The following is a 22,819-nucleotide window of genomic DNA, read 5'->3' as shown; positions in this document are numbered from 1 at the left end:
TTGCTGGCTCCAGGAATTCCTGCCATTAAGGGCCCTAGAGATGAAACTTTGCCTCAAATATTGATTGAAAGGAAGAGAGAGAAATTTAAGCTCTTTCTGCAATGCTTTTTCTTTAGACATCCCAGTAAAGCTATGTAACAAATGTAGCTGAATCAATTTGTTGTTTTTATGGATATTATATGTGTTATTTATTATTTTAAAATATTTGACTATTTTAAAGTTAATATTCATATTATACCTGAAATAATGTGAAGAGCCTAATCATTTTGAAGTTTTGAATATTTATTAGTTTTCTTCATTGTTTGTTTGGGAGAACTGCTTTCAATCTACCCAGATACTTGGGAAATTGCAAGCTTTCAGTTTTTTTACCCCATCTGATACTTCAGGGCTCTTTTCTTATCCTCTAAATAAGGAAGATTTTGTGTGTCCTGATGTTTAGAAGCTAATACCGTTAATGTTCGTTGGTGATGTTAAATGTTTCTACAGGAGCTGGTCAACAGGGGGCAGTAGTGGTGCAAATTGCATTGTCCTCCCCTCATCTTCCTAACTCCAAAAGTATAGCTTCTGTAAATGCCTCTCATCAGAATATTCTATTTAATCCTATAGGTGTACTAAACAAACAGGTCTGTAGTTCTATTCATCTGAAGTAAAAATTGTGTTCTTTTTTTCTCTTTACATTTTGAAACTATTTGCCAAAAGGAAACATGAGGTAAATGCTATAAAAATGCTAACGCATAAAATGGCTAGAAGAGAATAGGAGACAGCGTAATATCGTAATCGAGCCTATAGCTAACAGAACTTGGAATCAGGATCGTAGGAGATGTGGTCCACAGCAAATGAGGTTAACTCATCTCTATAAAAAAAGATAGTGCTGCCTGAGCTTTTCCATATGATAAATTGAGTAATATGAACTGGAAAGACTATGTAAAGTACTGTGGTTTTTTAGTAATCCTAATGTAACTAGGGCTTTTCTTCCTAACATGGGTAAATCCTTCATATTCAAATTGAATGACATTCTACAGATTATATGGGCAAGTTTGAAATGTGTCACTTAAAAGATAGATGACGATACTAAAAACCTTTGAAAAGTGCAGTTTTGTTTGCGCAGAACAGAGTAACTTTAGACATTGAAAAGGAAAGGGAAATGCGAAGTTTGTTTTCCTTTCATTTGCTACAGCAAATTAGATGCTTTTATGCTCTTTATGTTGGAAATTCCATGTTAACAACTACAGATTAGCAAGGATGTCAGAATTTTTTTTCTTATCTGAGCTCCTGAATAAAATCAACATTGCCAGCGGCTCACGTCCAAGGTATGGTCTAAATTTACATGAAATATCACATTACAAATGTCTGAAGGTACATGTCATGGATAATTCAGTTCATATGGGCAGCCTTTTAGACTCTGAAGGATATGCAATCAAGCCTTTCCCCCAAAGGAATTTGGAGTTTCTGTGAAAAATACATTTTAAGTTTTAAAGGAACTCCTGTAGGGATAGTGAATCATTTGTAGGTTTGAGGAAGAACAAAAACTTCTACTCTTTGTACTTTCTGAATCTCTCTTGCACTGTAACTTGCTTCCTTGCACCCATTTTATCTTTTCATAATATCATCTGCTTCATAAAATTTAGGTTAGTTTGAAGGCTTTATTTTCTTTATTTCTTATATAAACCAAAAGCATACACCCAAGTACTTGGAATGTATTTTTTTTTTCTAGATAATTGATAATAAACACACAATGATTTTCACTTTTCATAAAATAGGCATTTTCATTTGGATTTTGACTATTTTAACATAAAATGGATGAAGATGTGTTATGTTTGACAAGATCTGTGCTTGATTAGCTGGTCTTTGTTCCCTCAGCCTGGTTGAGCATGTCACAGCTGTGTTGCTGTTGGAGTGGCAGATTTCTTCAATAAAACATACAATTTAAAAGAAAAAAATAGCCAATATGAATTTTGCAGTATAGTTTCTTCTTACACAGATTTAGAGTTCAATTACTTTTTTTTTTTTTTTTTTTTTTTTTTTTTTTTTTAGTTAGCCAAAACACTACAATAGGTTCTAATTGCTTCCAGACCTTCAGCAAATTTTTCTCTTTAGGGATACAGCTTCTGCAGAAACTGAATGATGTTATCCCAAAAGAGTTTTATCTCATGCCACTTGTATTTATCTGTATCTTATCTATTAACAGGGGAAATTTATATTCTCAAACAGAAAATACTGTCTTAGTATTTAAGACATCTTGCTACTTTACCTGTTTAAAAATACAACTATTATAATGGATAAATGGTTACTTTAGGGAAAAAATACTATGTCATTTGTGGTTGTAGAATACATGTAGAATACCAGTCAAATGGTCACAATTTTGTAGCTTTCAATACATTGTTCTGTTGACTCCACCACCACCCATGTTGGATGTTTGATCAATATGGTAATTCAGGAGCCTCCAAAAGAAATATCAAAACTTGAATGAAAATAATCCACTTATGAATCACTATGTTGAGGAAAAAGATTTCTTTTAGATGCTATCCTTTGTAAATAGGCTTTTTTAAGAAAAACTATATAGGGAGTGAAGAAAAGGATATACATAACCAAGAAATGTTTTTCTTAAAACTGGCAATTAAAACCCGTTTGGAGATTATCAAATACATGCTGATATATAGTCCCTCTTATAATTAAGCTGTAAATTCTATAAATTGCTTACTTTTATGAAAAATTGTAGAACTTAAAATGACTTAATTAAAGCAAACTATCCTGAGAGTATATCCATAACTTGACAACTCCAGTATGTAATTAATGGGTAAACTGAGCTTCAGCTAAGTTTTTCAAACATTGGTTGACAGTATGAGCCTCATAAAGGAGTTGTATCTGTCTGCATTGTCTTGTCTATTAACCTGGAAACTTAGAAGCTGCTTTGGCTGAATCCAGTCTGTCTCTCCATACCACAGGCAGCCATTCAGTACATACGTTATCAAAAAAGATCTGTGAGGGGTCTGCTGCCATGCAGCACAGTCCATAAAACACTTTCTAGCAGTTTGACACATGTAAAAATGTAGTAGTTGTATACTACTATATATACTATAGCAATGAAAACTATAATGAAGTGGCAAAATGGGGCAGAAGACAGGAGAGGGGAAGGCAAATGAGTGCATTTGCCTGTTGTCCTAAGTGACAAGAAAAAAACTGAAACAATATAAAGAAATTAATCTCACTGCAAGGGGAGGTACAAAAGCAAGCAAACAAGAAACAAACAAAAACCCCCAAAAATGTGCCTTACCAGTGCAAGTTTGAAGGAAATTCTCACTGAGGAAATCTAGGGGTAGGTTTAGCTCTGAGAATACAGGAAGACCCATCAACCAGGCAGTGGAGACATTTCAGTTCGCACAAACACATCTACATGTGCATTCTGCTTCAAAGTATGGGATAGATCTTGGGCTTCAGAAATTGACAGCTGCCCGACACAGAAACCAAGCAGAAAAAGAAATCCTTTTCAGGTCCTACAGCTGACCATAAGCTCTGAAATGTGGGATTCATACAATAGAAAAGCAATCCATACTTCTTGACACTAAACATATCTATTCAAAGCTTTCTAGCCAAGTTTAAGTAGGAATTGTCAAGCTCTGCTGTACAGTGCCTTCTTATCAAGCACCATCCTCACAGGTATCTTACCAGGCTCCATCTTCTTAAGAAAGTTAGCTTTATTTCTGTACTACACTATTTGTATATCTACTTTACATTTTCATTTTATGCATTATTAGAAACCTTTTAATTTATAGAATTATTTGTAATAATTTTGTATTTGTTTACTCTTGTTGCCAGTATTAGATTCAACTTGAGTTATGCTTGTTGGTCCTTATTTACTAGCTCCAAAGGTATTCCTAGAGTTCTCATACTCCTTAATTTTTCTTTGATAAGTGACAGCTTTTTCAGAGTAACTGTGATAGCAGCACATGAACAGAGTGCTTGCTATTTTTCTTTTTAACACCAATGGCAGTAGGAAGGCTGAAGACAAGTTAAATAATGACAGCTTCTCTTAAATCTAAAGAACAATGAACCTGAGACTTAATCTATCTAGGAAATTAAGTCTGGTATAACTTCAATGGTGAAATTAAGGTTGGTTATGCAAATTCCTGTGGAGGTGTAAATTTTTAATCTTTTTTTTCCCTAATCATGAAACTATTTGGATGTTTTACCCTTGTCTATGTGTTCACATTGTCCTTTTGAATAACCCAGTGTCTCTGTACCAATGCAACTAGGAGGATATGGTGCTTCATATCATATCACTGCAAAAGTCTGAATTAAAATATAATGTAGAAGGGAATGACAGAAACACAGAATGGTCAGGGTTGGAAGGGACCTCTGGAGATCATCTGGTCCAACCCCCTGCTAAAGCAGCTTCTCCTAGAGCAGCTTGCACAGAGTCACATCCAGGCGGGTTTTGAATGTCTCCAGAGGAGACTCCACAGCCTCTCTGGGCAGCCTCTTCCAGTGCTCCGTCACCCTCAAAGGAAAGTTCTTTCTCATATTCAGAAGGAACACATAATATATGTTACAGTTTGTGCCTGTTGCCCCTTGTCCTGTCGCTGGGCACCACTGAAAAGAGCCTGGCCCCATCCTCCTGACACTCGCCCTTAAGGTATTTGCAGACATTGATAAGGTCCCCTCTCAGTGTTCTCCAGGCTGAACAGGCCCAGCTCTCTCAGCCTTTCCTCATCAGGGAGATGTACCAGTCCCCTCATCATCTTTGCAACCCTCCACTGGGCCCTCTCCAGTTGTTCCCTCTCCCTCTTGAACTGGGGAGCCCAGAACTGGACACAGCACTCCAGATGCTGATGAACATAAACATGTATGTTCTGATGTTGATTTGGGGCTCTTCACAATCCAGAACACAGCCTGTACACAAATAGGTTATTATACTCATTTAGTGTAATTTCCAAACCAGAAATGAACTCCTGGACAAGCTACAGGGGAGGTAGTAAACTTTTTCCTTTATGTTTTTTTTTCTCTAGAAATTGAGTGGTTTGTTGGGAGTGATTGTTTTATGTTTTATGTTTGGGTGGGTATTTTTTTTTCTCCCTAATGTTTCTTACTTGCTTTATAGAATTCTACAAGAAGATTATCATTTTGAATTGTCTTTTTTTTTTTTTTTACACTAAAGGGGTGTCAGAGAATTTTCTTGCATTAATTCCTTGTCCATGTGTGGAATGTCTTCCAGCCCAATCTGGCTTCATCTCTTGGCCATCTGCTTCTGATAATCTAACTTTCAAATGGAAACCATCAGTGTATTCTTTTCTACTTGTTGGGCAATTTTACTTTCTTGATTATTCTGTGAGATGTTCTTCCAGATCCCCATACACTCAGAAAACTACTGTGTTTTTCCTTTAGTAATAAGCAGCATCTCTTCCTCAATATCTTACATACACCAGTCATCACAGAACTTCTGGTCCTTTCTCTTGCCTGTCCTTGTCAGAGTATTTTTGTCAAAAAATGTCAAAGAATACATTTATTACACATCAGCAAGATGCTGATCTGAACCTCTTCTAGATTAATGGCAAAACGGGCAGGATCAGGAAACTGTAAGAATTAATTTCCCCGTATCCTAATACGACAAGGTGTCTTCCCCTGACTGCTCTACTAAGTTGCCTAGAATTGAGAAAAATCTTAGATCAGAGGAAAATACCTAGAAAGTCAGAAGTCATCAGCTGGTATTTATTTCTTAAAGGGCTGAGAAAGGCTGCAAAAGCTCATTATCTGAGACCATCATTATTAATAACTATACCATATTTTTTGTGGGTTTCACTGTATATACAGTGGAGACAATGTGAAGGATAGTTTTCTGTACATCAAAAGGTCTTCTTTTAATGGTGCGTTTTGGAAGACTTCAGATTAGTTATTCACCTTTAACATTAAAGATTGGTTGAGTAATAAGTGGATTGGCTTTTATGATTGATAGCCATACATAGCAACACAAGTTGTTAATAATAATTTTAGGGTCTCTTAAATGACAAACTATTTTTCCAGTCACGAAGTAAGCTCTAGAAGGTGTGGATATGCGTGTGTCTTCTAACACGTATCTTCTGTCTGTATTAGAATATGTGCAGAATTTCCACAAGGTGATGAATGTTAATATTATATCATCTAAATAAATTTGGCTGTTTCCCTAGTGTTGTTTGGATAATGTAAATGCTTTTGCAATTGTGGATTTTTTTATTATTATTCTTTTCTTCTAAGATACCAGTGAAATGTTCCTCTGGGAACGTTTGACTTAATTTCCAAGATAAATTAGGCAATTGCCACAGGTGATCAGAAGGGCAATGTGTCTGTATGTTTCCAAGAAAGCAAGAAATTTACATATTACTCCAAGTCAAGAAAATAAAGGAAAAATAAGGCTTTAGTCTTTTGAAAGTGAAATTTAAAACTTCCTGTTGCCTTTGCTGCATTGTTAGAGTCATATTCACATAAATAAGTGCTGTGAAAGTTTCACATTCTTTTCCTTTCTGTGATTTGGCCAGAATCCAAAAGAAGTATTCAAATACTTGCAGATTTGCCTCCCAGGAGGATGCGGTTCTGCAACTTCCTTACTATGGGAAATAGTCACTTTTAAAATGGATGACCTACCATAAAATCCAAAAATTGATCACAATTTTACTTGAAAGGGTAGACCAAAAGTACGTTTTATTTATCATCTATCAGCCAGATACATCTGAGTGTGAGAGAGGGATAAAGGCAGTGAATTTGGAATACTTAGATCTGATTCTAATTCCAAACAGTAAGGGAAGGTTTTAAGACTTCAATATCTTTAAATAAATTCTTCTAGGAATGGTAGGGACAGCCCTATGACCTTAAAAACTGTATAATCTTCTCAAAAAATTATGAGTAATCTGCTAAAAATAATTATGAGGCTGTACCTTAAATTCAGTTGGCTTTTTCTGCTTTTACCTACTTTTAATGGACATGGGTTTCTGCCATTTCCTTCAATCTTGTATCATTTCCTTTAAATCTTTCCTCTTAAATAAAGCAAGTTATTGGTGATTTTAGAAGGTAACTTCACAACATGGAGTTCAAACCTTAGCTAACCTACATGCATGTTGTGAATTGCAAACACATTTTTATGGAATTTCCTCTTTCTTCTCCACATAAAACGTAGCACCTGCTCAGGTTTGTACAAGATTTTTTGTCTAAACATATTCAAGGGCCTAGAAAGGAGTCAATGGAAAAGAATTTCACCTGTCTCAAGGAGTTATGACAGTGATTGAAGTATTGAGATATGAACTGAATTATTAATACTTTAGACTAGAAAATTCAGTAAAGATTCAGTATAACAAAAGGGCAAAAAACAGATCAGTTTAAGAAATGGAGAAGAGAGAATTCCACAGAAGATAAAATTGATCGAGACAGTGGCACCTGTAGTGGAAGGAGAATTGTGGGGTGGTTACTACACCAGGTATCTGTCCACTCAGTAACCGCAGTTTGTTGAGAAACTTGTAATTTGTGATGCAATCTTAGACTTCCTTGCGAAAAGTGGAAAGGGTAAGAGTTCCTATGTAAATTATGAAAACTCTGAGAATCACTATTCCTTTTTTTTTTATAAAGCTATTATGTCAGGTTTATTATTTATTATTTTCACAATATATTTTTAAAGAAATTCCCTAATCACCATGAATAAAAATTTAAAAAATTATTGTAAGCAAAAGTTAATTTGGAAAGAAGTATTATATAAACTAAAAAAATAGTTCTTAGCATGTCAAGACTAGTTGTTCCTTTTTTACTCCTTGGCTATTATTTTTCACCTGTGCAAATTTTCTGGTATCAATTTAAGATTTGCTAAATTTGTTAATACTCTCTTCAATTTAAGATGTTGCTAAATTTGTTAATACTCTCTGGTGTCTTTTTTTTTCCATTTTTATTAGTGTACTGAGAATATTTAAAAAATAGGATTAGGAAAATATACTCAAAAGTAAAAATTGTAAGAATATCAGAGAAGAAAAAAATGTTCAAAATGGTGTGAATTAAAAAAAACCACTGAATTTCAAATAATATCTGTACTATGTTATGGTTCATTTTTTAGAATTTTCAGCCTTTTATTCTCATCCCGGTTTTACTCATCTTGTTCTCCTCTGCATGGACAGTTTCATAATAGGATTCAGTCTGAACCTTCTGTCAAGGAACATGTACTCATGCTTTCTGGGTGCAACGATGCTTTTCAAGCAACAATAGAATAGAGGAGGAGGACAAGTTAGGTGGGGACAGGGGTTGGCAATTGCCAGTATCCTAATGATTTAGTACGTTTTTGATGTCTTCAATAGAAAATGGCATAATATAAAATATTCAGAACATAACCATACGGGAAAGTAATTTAACTGAATGTCTAATGTTACAATGTTTAATTATTGTGTATGAAGACTTATTTTTATTTGTTTCAACATTAATAAAGTTAGAAATGAAATTTGGTATCTTCATTCTGGTTTTAGTACAAAGAAGTTATGTGTCATCATTCTTGAACACTGTCTGTGTTAGTCTCTGAATGTGCCTCTGACTGAGTCTTCTACACCTTACCTTGTTCTGAGAGGTGCACTGCTGGCACTGTCAATCAGGAACCCCAAGGGAAGAAAGGTCAATACATTCCTCTTGTATAGAAGAAGTTCTCTGTTACATATTTTTGTCAAGTCTTCTGTTACTTCAGCATGTAATTGGCATCAACACTTCCGAGGCACGGAAGTGTCTCCCAACTCTTGTTTAAGGCCCAGAAGATTCTGGATATGAACTACACCAGAACCACCTGAGATGTAGTGTAGTCATTCAAGAACTTAGCTGCTAATAACCAAATAGCTATACTATGATTCTACTTGCCTATAGCATAAATTTCCCACCCATCATCACTGTATCCATTACATTTGGTGCTTATCTTTCTGGTTTTTGTATCTTGAGGGTGAGAAATATTATCTTAAATTTCACAGAAACTCTAAAAAAAAATTGCTGCACATTCTTTGAGCATACAACTCCACATCTTAATTCAGTTCTTAAAGTTCATGCAGTGATCTGAATGACTATTGAAATGCAACTGTAATGCTAGCATTTCTAAATATTTCAGTTTATTTTGGGGGGGGTTTAAAAAGAAACTGGAAAAAAGAAAACCAGGTGCCTCTTCACAACTACGGTTCACCTCTCAGGATCATGAATCTTTTATATTAGATTACACCTAAAATGGAGAAGAAATTGTAGTAGTAATAATTATTCCCCTATCTGTGGGTTAATGGAAGGTTAGGAGTTTGTAGTGGTATTTGTAGTAGTGAGTTTGAAGTGAAGCAATGCATGAATCCTGGTTTCTTTCTGGTTCTGCATCAGTACGTTTTCCACTAGTTTTTGGTAGATAGTTGGGCAGGTTTCACACATTTTTAATGTGAATATTTACTTTGGATAAATTGCTGAGATTTTCCACCTGTGGGGACATAAGAAGAGATTTGTTTGCTTCCACATAGATATCTAATGCCTCTTTAGGTACCTTAAGATATCCAGGACATCTTGGATGTCCTGCAGTATCTGAGACGTGCACTGAACAGTAAGATCTGAAAAATTACGTGCAAGAATTTCTTGGTCTTTTGCAGACACAGGTAGACTCTCTGTCTCTCTTTAAAAATTTAATCAGCATGCTTTCTTCTAGCTGTCTTTAAGAAGCCTTTTTTCCTTTTTTTTTTCTTCTCTTTTCAACTTCTTTCCTGAATTGTAGTGATAACAGTTCTGTTTTCTTCACTGCAAAGTCATAGCAACTGTGGTGCAGAAAATCATCTCAAAAGAAAATGCTAATAGTTTTTTTTTTTATATAGTGTACAGTAAAGGGCTCTGATTTAAAAAAAAATATATAATGATACACCTCAAATACTGTCTCAAACCGAGACTATTGTTTCTTACAATGGCACTAGTTGCCTATGTTTAGGCAACTGAATCCTTTTCTTTGTAGTTTCTCAGAGTAGCTTTGTACTGTACCAAGGTAATTTAATTGCTTCCAGAAATTAGATCATTAGGCTTGCTTTGGTTAGTGGATTTGGAAAAGAACAAAATCAACAGCTCTGAAGAAAGGACCTGTTACAATGGTTTTCTAGACCACAAGCTAGAGGCTTGATACTCAACCTTCCCTAATCAGGACTTACTCTTTAGTAATGGGTTAAGAGTATGTTCATGATTTGAGTATTTCAGTAGCCGCCTCTTATAAAATCAATCATGAGTACAAGATAATTCTTGCTGGTTTTTTGTAAGATGCATGACTTGATCAAATCTGTGAATTACTATGATCAGTAAGAAGCACCATGCTGATTAGTGATTAGTTTTCACAACTATTCTTTGAGAAAATTTCCTTATCTGTACAAAGGTATCTTTTTTTGCCCGTATCAGGAAACAAGCATTAGGAATTTCTGCATGATTTTTTTAGTCCTGTAAAAAATTAAATGTAAAGCAGAATAGTTCTGTAACTGTAGCTCTCTCTACCCATTTCTGTTTATAAGATGAAGTCTCAGACTAGATGATTTATCTCTGAACTGTTTTACTTTTTTTTGTAAAAAAGATGTATTTTGATTTATTTTTTTTTATATGATGAAAAGGAATTGTTTATTACTCTTAAAGTTTTAAGGTATTGTCCCAAAAGAAAGCAATCTTCACTTGCTAGAGAGATGTCTCAACCTTTTTTTATCTCAAGTATCAAAAGTCTGTTGGTGTGATAGAGGCAGTGATAGAACCTGTTTGTGATGCATTGAGAATTTTCTCTTTAATTTAGTGGTATATGAAATAAAACTTGTTATCTTTTAATATTGATTAGGTGGTTTAAATTAGTTTCAAAAGTTTATCTTGGAAATCCAGGTTAACAGTAGAAGAATTTTAAAAACTCAGTTTGTTATTAGCAACTGGTTTTGTTTTCATTTATAACGGGGCAGAAGCAAAGACTGAACTCAAGGAGAGGTGGGTGGTATACACATTGTTGTCTGCCCTATATGATAAAATGTACAAGGTGTAACAGTGAAGCAACATGAAGAAACTACTGCTGTCATACTTTGGTGCACTTAATATGTTCATTGGGCAACTATGAACTGGAGAAACAAGATGTATTTTCATATTCTCCAGACAAGGAAACTAAAGCTTGCTTAAGGGTGAAACAGAAAACATGACCACCTAAAAGTTATTTGAAAATCCAAACAAATTAGTTTTTAAATGATCAAGTCATTCTTCTTTGAAAAGGAAAAAAAAAAAAAAAAAGCATTAAATTAAGAAGTTCAGCCTATATTCAAGCTCCTTAGGAAGTCATCAGGGTCAGCTTCAGAAATGTGGTTTAAAATCCTTGGGTTTTGATCATGTTATATTTTATCTTCTTAGGAATGGCAAAATTCTATTCAGAAGAATGCAGGACTTGCATTTATTGAGCTCATCAATGAAGGAAGGTAATTAATTTTAAAGCTTTTGAACAAGTAGTCATTTTGCATTTATTCCATTGGGTGATAATACTTCCTCACCATCTGTTCCAAAAAGATTGTGTAAAGGCCATTTTAATTAAGAGATTTATTGTATAGATACTTTATATAGCAAATATTTAATATGGAATTGTGTAAATTCTGAAAATTTTGTTTATTGACAGAAGGAAATAGAGCTCCCATGAACTGTATATAGGTTTGGGTTTATTTGAGAATTGAACCACCATTTTCCAGAGCAGCAAGGTTGTTTTACCCAGACAGTCCAGGGACCCCAATCTGTAAACCCATCTGCTGCTCCATCTGTTTTAGGAGCACTGCATTCATTGTACAGATGCACTTCTCTGTACTATAATTTCAAAAGGAATTATTTTACCTAGAATTTCTGGTCCAAATTGAGTTCTGTAAAACACGCAGGTTATTATGTTTATAAAAGCAGTCTTGCTTTTGCAAATTCTTAAGATACTTTATTATCACTCCCCAAGTAATTTTAATACTGTGTCTGTCTTTTACTCTGTGCAATGTTTGCCAGTACTTCCAGCCAGCAAGCTGGGCAGCAAAGGGGGACTCTTTGGCCTTCTTGGTAGTAGAATGCCAAAGACAAATGGAGCTACTTGTCTAATGTGTGTGACACATATTGGCCAGTACATTAAATCCCTTTGAAACTAGATGTCTTGATATGTGCAGCTGGAGAAAAAAAAAAACAAAACCCATATAGCAATACACGTGTTGAAGAGATGCTGTCATTTTAGGTGTGGTTTCGTTTTTTCACCAATGGTATGTCATTACCAAAGTAAAGTATCAAATCTTCTCTTTATTAGAGGATATTTTTTGTCTTGCCGTGATATTTCAGTGGTTAAATCATGCGTTTATTTAAAATTAAGTTTAGAAAACACTAAGGTATAGGAATATGAATACCTTGAAAAGAGGAACTTGTAGCTTTTCACCCAGTTTTTGCTTGGTGCAAATTCTTTCAGATTCCCTGTGCACACTGAAGTTACACCACAATATAGCAGTTGGAAATTTAGTCTTTTCTTTGGAAATTCTTCTTGCTGTGAAGTGGCAATATGAGTTTACACCATAATAGGACTCACCTGAGTGGGTCATGTACTGCACATTGTACAATAAATATTACATGATAATAAACTGAGCAATTGTAGGAAGCTTATGTTCTTGGATAGTAATACAAATAAATAAACATGAAAATAAATTTCTTTTTGACCCTTTCTATTTTCTCAGCCAGGCTAGTGAGTTCAGATATTATTGCATGCTTGCTATTGATAAAATGCTTATTCTGAACAAATCCTACATCTGCATATTTTTAGCAGTCAGGTATTAAGATATCAGTGAACACTCTACTCCCCTCTAACAAAAACTTTTCAAAACAACATAGTATTTAAGAACTGCTGCTTAAATCCAGTCAAAGGAATGTTTAATCAAACTGCCCTTAGACGCATGTTCCTCCATATACTTTTGTCAGAAAGGTATTTTAGAACAAGTGTGTGTGCATTATTAGAACACTGGTCTTTGCAATCAGCCCATTTGTTTTTAATTTACCCTTTTGGGTATAAAGCTAACAATCCTTTAACTGGAAATTGTTATAAATATTTATTCTGCTTAATAGCTAAACTTGTGAATGCAATTCATCAATCATAGCTAGAGAATGCAATTGTGCAGTTGTCAACAATTAACAGGACATAAACAGTTGATGAATGTGCAGCTGAATTAAAGTGCTCCCTAGGATAACCTGAAATTATAAACTGGATCATTTAAAGGAATCTAACAAAGGGTCTTTATAATTAAAACAAAGCAGGCTTAATGGGATGTAAAATTGCATATAATCGCTGGGCAATAATGATTGAATTTTAAATTATTAAAAGCAAAATGAAGACTAAGAATATTTTGAAGGACTTTCTAAGTAAGATTTTGAGAGACCTGGGTAATAAATCAACAGTTTTGAGAAAGCTTTTTCTTTTGACATAGAGGAAATGTTTAGGTGTAATGCAGAGGATAATAGATTTTACTGCTTTCAGTTAGATATCAATCTTGTTTAATATATGGATGCTATAAGGTGATTTTCTGATTACCTAACTTCTGTTGATTTTGCTTGAAATAATTCAAGTGTCTTTCTGATCTTTGACTTCATTAGAAATGTTCTGAAATACAATATTTCAGTTTAGTTGTAGTTAAGAAAAAGCCCTGTCAATTTAATGAATGCATCTTCATTTTACATCAGTTGATTTACTGTGTTTGTTTCTGTATTTTGTTTTAGTTACTGTTTTTTTAGGAAGGTCTGAATGACACATTTGTAGGATTCAGCATACAGACACTGATACACTTTTCTAAAAACAGGAACTGTTATAACAGTTGTTAGTACAACAAGAGTATCTGACTGTAGATTTGAATTAATCCTTTCAAGGAAAACATATGCAAAGATATTTAATTTGGAAGTGTACATGTCTATAATATACCTGAAAGATTTAGAGATATTCTGGTTAGGATCTTGAACTTTATGCTGCTTTTTAATAAGTCTCATGCTATGAATATGTGATATTGAGGGTATCACACATGTCAAGAGCTTCACTGATAGCAGCTTAATTAGGATTTCAGATTTACGTTAGGGTATATACACAAGCAGGCTTCTTTATTTAAGAGCTGGATGCATTTACAGTGTTGGCTGTAAAAAGAGACATGAAAAGAGTTCTTTAGGAATTATGTGGTAGGGAGATTACAACCCATATTTAAGTGGGGTGCTGATGGATGAGGTCAAAAGAAAAGGGTGTAGGGTGACAACAAGAGATAAGATAGGAGCACCCACTTCAAGTAAATATGTATGCAAATGCATACAACTTGGGAAACTAGCAGTAGAAATTACTCCACATGCAATCACAAAACTATGACATCAGTGGAATGAATGAGGTTTGGTGGGAGGGCCTGCACTGCATGGCAGAAGGGCTACAATTGGACAGATACATGTTCCTTGGGAAATAGAGGCAGAGAAGGCAAGGAGAGAGTGTTGCCTTCTCTGTGAAGGAGTAGCTCAGATGTGTGAAGCTCTTCAATGGGGTTGATGACAGTCTGGTTGATAACTTGCAGGACAGGATGAGAAGAGAGTCCTGTAAGGGTGGCATTATGGTGAGAGTTTGTCACAGACCACCCATTCAGGGTGAAGGAAAGGAAGAAGTATTCTTTAAAAAATTTGAGGAAGTATCTGGATCACAAACCCTAGTTCTCATAGGGATCTTTAACCTCTCTGATATCCTCTGGAAGTGCAACAGGGTGGGATGCATGCAGTCAGGAAGATCTCTGGAGGGTGCTGGGGATGACTTCTTGATACAAGATGAACAAATTAAGAGTGACACACAGCTGGATCTACTGATTTTGAATGTGGTAATTAATGTCACCTTTGGCTGTAGTTGCTATGAAATAGTGGAGTGAGGATGTAGTATAGTACAGACTTCATGAGTGCAGATTTTAGCTTATTTAGGAAACTGATAGGTAGGATTGCATAAGAGGCAGATATGGAGGTCAAGAGACCTCTGGAAAGGTGGCAGGCCTTTAAGTACAGCATCATCCAAGTGCAAGAACAGGAAAAAAAAGTCTGTGTATCAAGACTGGTTTAGCTAACCAAGGAAATTATAGTAAAGCTCTGGTGTAAAAAGAGTACACAGGAGGTAGAAGTAGAAGCAGGCTAGAAAGGAGGAATTTAGGAACACTGCTTGAACATGTAAGGAATGTTGTCAGGAAGGCCAACACAACTGGAAATGAGACTTGAAAGATATCAAGGGCAACAAGAGCTTCTACCACTTCATTAGTGGTAAAAGGCTGACCAAGGAAAATGTGGCCTGTTGCTGAATGTGATGGATGATTTAGTGTTATATGAGACTGCAATGCTCAATGCCTTATTTGCCCCAGTCTTCACCAAGGTTTCTCAAGTCTCTGTTTTTGGTGAAAGTGTTCAAGGAGGAGAACCACCAGCAGTGGATGAGGATTGAGTCAAGGATTCCTTGGGATAGCTTGTTCTATGCCATACCATACCATACCACGTCCATAATACCTGATGGGTATACACAGTAAATCAACTGATGTAAAATGAAGATGCATTCATTAAATTGACAGGGCTTTTTCTTACCTTGCAAGGCTGATCACTATTACCTCTGAAAGGTCAAGGAACTTGGGCCAGGTCATAGGTAACTGGAGAAAGGTAAATGTTGCACCCATCTTTAAAGTAATCCACTAAAGCCAGAGAACTGTGAGCTGGTTAGTTTTTCTTCCGTACCTTGGAAAACCATGTAACAAGTCCTTTTGGACCACACTTTTGGCTGCATGAAGGAGAACATAATTGAGAACAGTCAACATGGATTTAAAAAAGCTAAACCATGCCTGATCAACCTGTTTGTCTTCTGTGATAAAACTGGATTTGTGGACATGGGGAGAGCATTGAACATCTTACCTTGACATTGGCAAGGTTTCCACATTGTGTCCCACAATATTCATGTATTGGAGTTAGAACATTACATTCTGAATGGATGGACAACTAAATAGGTAGAAAACTGGCTGCATAATGGGGCTCTGAGGGTTGTGATTAATTGGTTGTACTCTACCTTGATGCCTTTGACAAGTGGAGTACCTCAGGGGTCTATCCTGCCTAAGAGATGGATGTTACAGATCATTATCTATTAGTCTTTCAAAATCCGATTACTATCCTCATCTTCCATTTCCTTCTCCCTTTATGTTTTTACAACACTCACCTCTTTAAAGAGATGACCTTGTTCTTTTATTTAAAATAATTTCCTTAATTATTTAGAGAATTTCATTATTTTAAATAGCAGGGGTAGTCAGATCATAACATACATTTGAGGAATCATGAGACTTTATTTCATCTCAGATTTAAAATTGTAAGCTTTGTTTCTGTAATTTCATCTCTGTACCTAAGTGTGCTTTCTGCCTTTGGCCATGAAAATATATACTTTTGCATATCCACCTAACTGGACCTCCAAGCATACTTAAAATTCACAGGAGGCCTTTTTCTTTTAAACCTTATTTTGTGGAGAGGTTTCACTAATTTCCTGGAAAGAGTAGCAGAATGTTTAAATAGACTGGAAATTTGTGTTTGTTTGAATTTAGATGAATTGCTGATTAAATCCTGAAAGGAAGCTAATAAAGACTTACATTCTTTCCATGTTACCTCAACTAGGATTGTTGGGTAACTGCAGCAAATTTTCTTTTGGACTTCCTCTGTTGCAGTTTGGCAGTTCTGATATGTTTGGTTTGTTGTAAATGAGCTCACAGTCATTATTCACTGTCCACAATACTTAAATGTTCAGGCACTGTGTTAAAAGGTGTATCTATGGTGCCGTTTGCCATATTTGATTTATGACATGCATTTACAGCTGGATCCCTAGGTACTCCTTGAAGAACTCATTTAGTAGTTGGGTCCAAGAAGGATGGAGAAAGGATGCTGTTCCTTGTTTCTGTCTTGCCAATGATCTTGATCACAGGAACCTTGAGGTCAAACAGGGAGATCACCTGAATCATCCCAGAATACGAGACACATGGTCTTCAGACATCGTGGATATTATGTAGGCCTACCAGAACAACTTGCAAAGGATTCTAGCCTGATGTGCAAAATCCAGTATGTGTAAATCCAGGCAGAAAATAGCCCTCAGTTACAATATATAAATAAGAACAAAGGTGTTTGATTATTCTGTCTTTGACAGATGTAACCAAATTCTGTTGCTGTATTGTCACCCTCACCAAGTGTAACTTTGATTGGAGGAATCCTTTATCATCTGTGAGTGGCTGTTTTATGGAAATTCATCCTAAATGCCATCTTCCATCAGTAGAGGATTCCTGTCATAGATACTTCTGTAAAACTGGGCACTGAATATCTGTATTTCTGCTCCAGCTGAGGTGTGAGCTTAAGCTCCCTGTTTGATATGCTTTTCTATAATCTCATATTCTTTACAACAGCTGTCCTTGCCCTACCTCCAGACTAATAATTAGTTTGTGTTAGACAAAGCGTACATTGTTATGGTAACCACTTATGTACTTGTGAGGTCAGTACAGCTGGACTTCCTAGATTTGTTCGAGGTTTTGAGGCATCCTCTCAGCTTCTGGCCTTGCCTGATCCAGTCATATCTCAATGGGGAGGCTGATTCTGAGATGCAGGCCATTCCAGTTGTAACTGCTGGTCTTGGATGTTTACGGGATGGTCACTATTTCAAAGAGACAGATTCCTCTAGATTTAGAAAATTCTTAAGCAAAATAGAAAATCTTTATGAGAAGTAGAATAGATTCTTAGTAGTCAACTGAGCTTCACTAAGTCTGTTATAGCTTCTGTGACATTTCTGAAACATTAATAGTTACCCTCCATGAAGTTTATCTTGCCAATGTGCTTATGTAGTAGCCAAGTAGCTGGTCTTTCATGCTATAGTTGCAAAATTTTCTCTAGTAAATTCTTCATTATTGGCTTTTTGCTAGAAATCAGACCCCTGTGTTAGCCATTGCCCTCTAATGGTTGTAGGAATTTACTTTCAAAGTATTTGTAGCAGTACTGCATCTTGTAGAACTTCAAACTCTTCAAGTTACACCAGTCTATGAATCCTATTATAGATACCAAGTGCAACAATAGGTTTCATTTCTTGTGAATGCCATTAAGAGTAATAATTGTCAAAACAACTGTGTTTGGTGAAAAAGTGGCATGTTTCCAGGCTGCTTCTTGGAAAAATTAAGCTACGGGCATCTGATGAAAGTAAGTCAGAGAAACATCTGTTTCCCTGAACATGTGAGTTGGCAGAACTTCAGGAATGAGTAGAGGAAGCAAGACCTTAGTTAAATTATAACAAATGTTCATTTTGTAATCTGTTTTGAAAATTGCTGCTTGGGAATGATCTGCTTTTTTAGTTTATCTCAAATGAAAGACTGGGCAACATAAGCACAATTGCTTTATCTAGCAGTGTAACAGCTACAAGCCCTTTTTCTCTCTAAGATTTCTACTAGGAAGAATGGACTGCAGGACAACAAAGTTAGTTCAGAACAGCTAGTGAGATACAAGTTTTCATCCTTCAATTCTGATCATTGTACAAATAGCACTGTTTTTCACAACCTGTCCTAATCCATGTTGCAAACATTTTATACTTTTTATGTGTTTCCAAGACAGTTTGGGTATAGTCTTATCACCGTCTCTATTTCCCAAAACTGTAAAAAAAATTCTCCCAGGCTCTGGCTGTTTCCTTGAGTGACTTCTTGGAATGTGGAACTCCACAATCCAGCCTTTTTAAACCCCAATATCTGAAAAACAGGGGCATCTGATTGATTACATGTACTTTTTCGCAACTTCCTTTAACCTGTAAGTACCCTGGACTTCTAAAGTTCAGCTGGGAAAGGAAACAGCAGCATACTTGCTTCAATTCTAGTAGGAATTTCAGTGGTGCAACGGAATAAATGGTCACACAGGATACAGCCAAATGTTATTCTAGATAATTTTTTTTGTTGTGGTTTTGGTTTTTGGGTGGGTTTTTTTGGCAAATCCTGAATTACTGGAGAACAGTACAAAAAGTACAGCAAGCCTGTGGTGACACTTTTCAACTCCTTAATGCTCTGAGAGGACTAATTGTGTAGAGATTAAGTGTGACCAAAAGGCCTGACTCATCACTGTCTCAACATCCATCTATCTACTAGGTCTTTTGAGGGTGGTGCTGGCTAAGGCGGGCTGAGAATTTACAAGGGCAGGTGAGAACAGTGAGTATAATTCAATCACAACAAATGTTCAGTTGTCAGTGATAAGGAGAACTCACTAAAGGTCATATTTTATTTTCAAAGGAGAATAAAAGTAGTACTGCTATAAAATTTCAGATCTTCCTTTTGACTAACAAGTATACATGTATTTTGTGCCTCAAGCTCCTTCTTACTTGGATTGCTCACTCCAGTACAGGATGATGGTTTGGGAAAGGTGCAGAGGATAGACTTTTCCCCAAAAAAGGAGTGCTCTGTAAAAATCTGTGGATGGGAAACATAGCTAGGCAGATGACTGAAATACCAATCGGAATATATTGGGTGGGTTTCAAATTTGCATTAATACAGATATTATACAATGCAATATGTTACCTAAATATTTTACAGATTATAGTATATGGAGTTCATGTTCCTGAGAATATATGCTAGACACTGTTGGTTCGTCTTTTGGAAAGAACTGAGGAAGTAAAAGACCAATCTATTGCTGAAATTTTATTGTGCAAAATCATAGAACATAGGGCTAAGAAAAAGGAAAACAAAATTCTAGAATTGCATCAAAAAAAGGTATTTCCATTGAAATAAGTCAGTATTAATGTTACTATGTAAATAGTAAGTAGAACTTGTCTAGAATACTGCTGAGAGTTTTGGTTATGCACTTGCAGAGAAGGTAAAATCAGTGTATGAAATTAGTAAAAGCCCAAAAGGCAATCTCTGTTACTAACTGTTTTGCCATACAAGAAAAGTCAGAGAGCTGATTTACTTGCCCTAGTAAAATAGGGATAGATGTAATATCAGAAGGTCAACAGAAGGAAGAATTGTGAGAACCTAGGGGCAACATTTGCATAAAATGAAACAGTAAAGACTGCTGAAGAATATTGGATTAGAAAGGAATAGGGTTTTAACCTTTAGAGGACCTTCCAAAGCTGTGCTGGAGGCAAGCACTCAATTACGTTTTCATAAACTGAAGACACATTTCATGAGCTAGTTTTCATGAAAAAGCTGTTCATAAACTAAAGAGAGTTTATGAAAGAGTTTGTATGATGTAGCTGCATGTTGCAGTGGAGTGAATTTGCTGACCTAGAGGTCCTTGGGTTTTTCTCTTATTTACAGTATGTGAAGGGAAACTTTTTTAATGTATTGGCAGCCTCTGAAACTACCAAGTGTGAGATTTTTCCTGGTTTAGGATCCTTTCTGAATCCTTCCTGTTATTTTTTATATGAGAATCCGAAAGATAGTTGTAAGCACTTTTTCTTATGCCAGAAATGTCTGAGGTTTCTTGGATTTTTTTTTTTTTTTTAAAAAAAATCTTATGCCATGCATGTGATTGAGTTAGTAAGGATTTAGGTAAATTGCTAAGTGTTCAAAGGATGATGCATGTTCATCAGGTGTAACCCAGTTAGGACAGTATGCTGAGTTGTGCTGTGTCTATATGAATTTGACATTCAGTCAGAGTTAGCTGGCTGTGATGTAATCCAGATATAATAGTAATAACACTTTTGCAGTCTCTTCCTTAGTAGAAATATAGTTTGAGAATACAGGATAACTTCACATTAGAAGTAAAAATCAGTACCAAAAATTGTTTAAGTAGTGTTTTATATTTCGAGAAGTAACAAGTTTCCTTTAACAACTTCAAGCAAGCACATAAGTTTCCTTGCAAAAACCTCTCTAAGGCATTGCTTCACTGACCTTGTGGTAGCTGCCTTTCCTTTCAAAGCTAAGTCGACACATTTAACTGTTTTAACATATTACGGTTCTGGTTTTTGACCTACATTCTTGCACTTATAAATCAAAACATCCAGGCCAAGGCTTCTTTTGGAGGCATGCACAATTTTGTACATGATGGCCTAGATTTTAATCCTTCTTGTTTTGAAGAAGTCTGTCTTTCTGGCAAGTGATTTTAAGGCTAGCATAATTCTTAATGGTCTTCCAGATGCCAAAACATAGTTTACCTAGTCTTTGAAGCTGTATCTTAGGTGCATACAAGCACCTAAGGTAAGTGAATCACAATATGTCCCTTATTAGCACACATTGATACAATATTATCTATTGATTATATAGTGTTGATAGGCCTTGGCTTTACCTTTGTCATAATCCCAATGTGCTGACCACATACAAACAGGTTTTTATCTTTTTCTTGAAGAAATCGCAGTGATAAATATATGAGAGTGTATGAAACAACTGGCTAGATACAGTTGAAATAATACTGAGATATCCCATAGATAAAATTTTTGACAGAAAACAAAAAGAGGGCAGATATGTCTGTAGTTTTAAACAAAACCAAATAGGCTGGACTGGCCTATGTTCATACTGTTTAAGATTAGCACCTGTTAGAATGGAGTGTCTTCATTCATCTTGCACAGCATTTAGTCCAGCTCTTCCCTAAAGCCTGTATGGTTCCTTTTTCACCTGAAGATATCATTACTACGTTGTTTAGTTCAGATTGTTTGGAATAACATAAGGGCTGCCCACTAGACTGATGTGTGCTGGGGTATGGTGTGAAAACACCTGCAGAACTTTCTTGGGTAGCACTGGAAAGAATTTAGGCTGATTTGGTTTCATCCATGTGTCTTTAGTAAGCTGTCTTTTGACCATGCCTATACATTTTCTGGATGGAAGTGAGCCAAAAAATGAGTGGGGGCCAGGCTTATGATTTGAGTGCTGTAGGCAGTCAGGACCCAGTGCTCAGTCATGTTCTCTGGTCACCTGTTATTTGTCATCTCCTTGAGTTTAGAGCCTGAAGACCTGTGGCATTTCAAGGTTACCTGAAATCTGGCTTAGTTTGCCTGATGTGCTGTCCAAAAGCTGTAGCAACTCCAGTGTTGTTCCCAAATGCATCAGGTCTTTCAGTCTCTGTAGCAGAAAGGTCATTTAGAGGGGTAGGAGATACCACTGTGGTCACCAGCAGTTTCAGCCAGCTAATTTGATTCATCTGCTGGATGTCTATAAAAGTTTTCATTTTCTGTAAAACAGTCAGAGACTAGTGTCAACAGATTTTTATTTTATTTTATTTTATTTTTCTATCTTTTCACTGAGTATTGGCAAGAGATTTGTTTATAACTTGCGGAAATTAGCTTTCTCTGGGAATCCATTTGAAGTAGCTTGTAGGTGTTTTATTGCATAAATGGTCATAGAGAATGTGAACACTTTTTACTACAGATAAATACACATAAAATGAAGATGGTATGTATTTATCATTGTTCATGAACAAAGGCAGCTTACATTGTTTTTTGAGGTATAAAAACTATGTCCAGATGTCCCAAATAATAAACCCAGTGGACTGAAGTTAGTCTCGATTTTTTCTCACCAAATTCTTGGTGGCAGGGAGTCTCTAAGAAACCTATCAATATCACCTAAAGCCATTTGGAACTAGAAATCCTGCCTGGACCACAGCTGACTCGAAGATACTGAGCTTGCATTGTGCTCAATTTAGTCAATAGTTTATTCATTCAGGAAGGGATGTACAGCTAGCAGACACTTGAAATCTTGTGTGTTCGTTTTTGAAATCCTAGCTAGTTGCTTCCAAGTTGTTAATGTAATATGGAAAAGTTCGGGAAGACCTGTGATGCAAAATTTCATTGGAGAGGTTAAACACTCACTTCAAGTATTTTCTCATTTTAGAGAAGCTTGTTAAA

The 22,819-nt window shown here is 35.8% G+C and overlaps 1 protein-coding gene across 6 annotated transcripts in view; it reads left to right on the top strand.

Moving 5' to 3' along the window:
- The window catches only part of NBEA (neurobeachin), a 506,742-nt gene that overhangs the window by 251,947 nt on the left and 231,976 nt on the right, over nt 1-22,819 (top strand). For all 6 annotated transcript variants that reach the window (XM_040584007.1, XM_040584004.1, XM_040584003.1 and 3 more), the window contains one exon: nt 11,359-11,423. In XM_040584007.1, the coding sequence (XP_040439941.1) occupies nt 11,359-11,423 (65 nt within the window). The remainder of the gene's footprint in view (nt 1-11,358; nt 11,424-22,819) is intronic.

This window comes from Falco naumanni, chromosome 2, assembly GCF_017639655.2.
Source record: "Falco naumanni isolate bFalNau1 chromosome 2, bFalNau1.pat, whole genome shotgun sequence".
NCBI classification, from domain to species: Eukaryota; Metazoa; Chordata; class Aves; order Falconiformes; family Falconidae; genus Falco; species Falco naumanni.
This window is presented reverse-complemented; position numbering and strand designations above follow the sequence as displayed.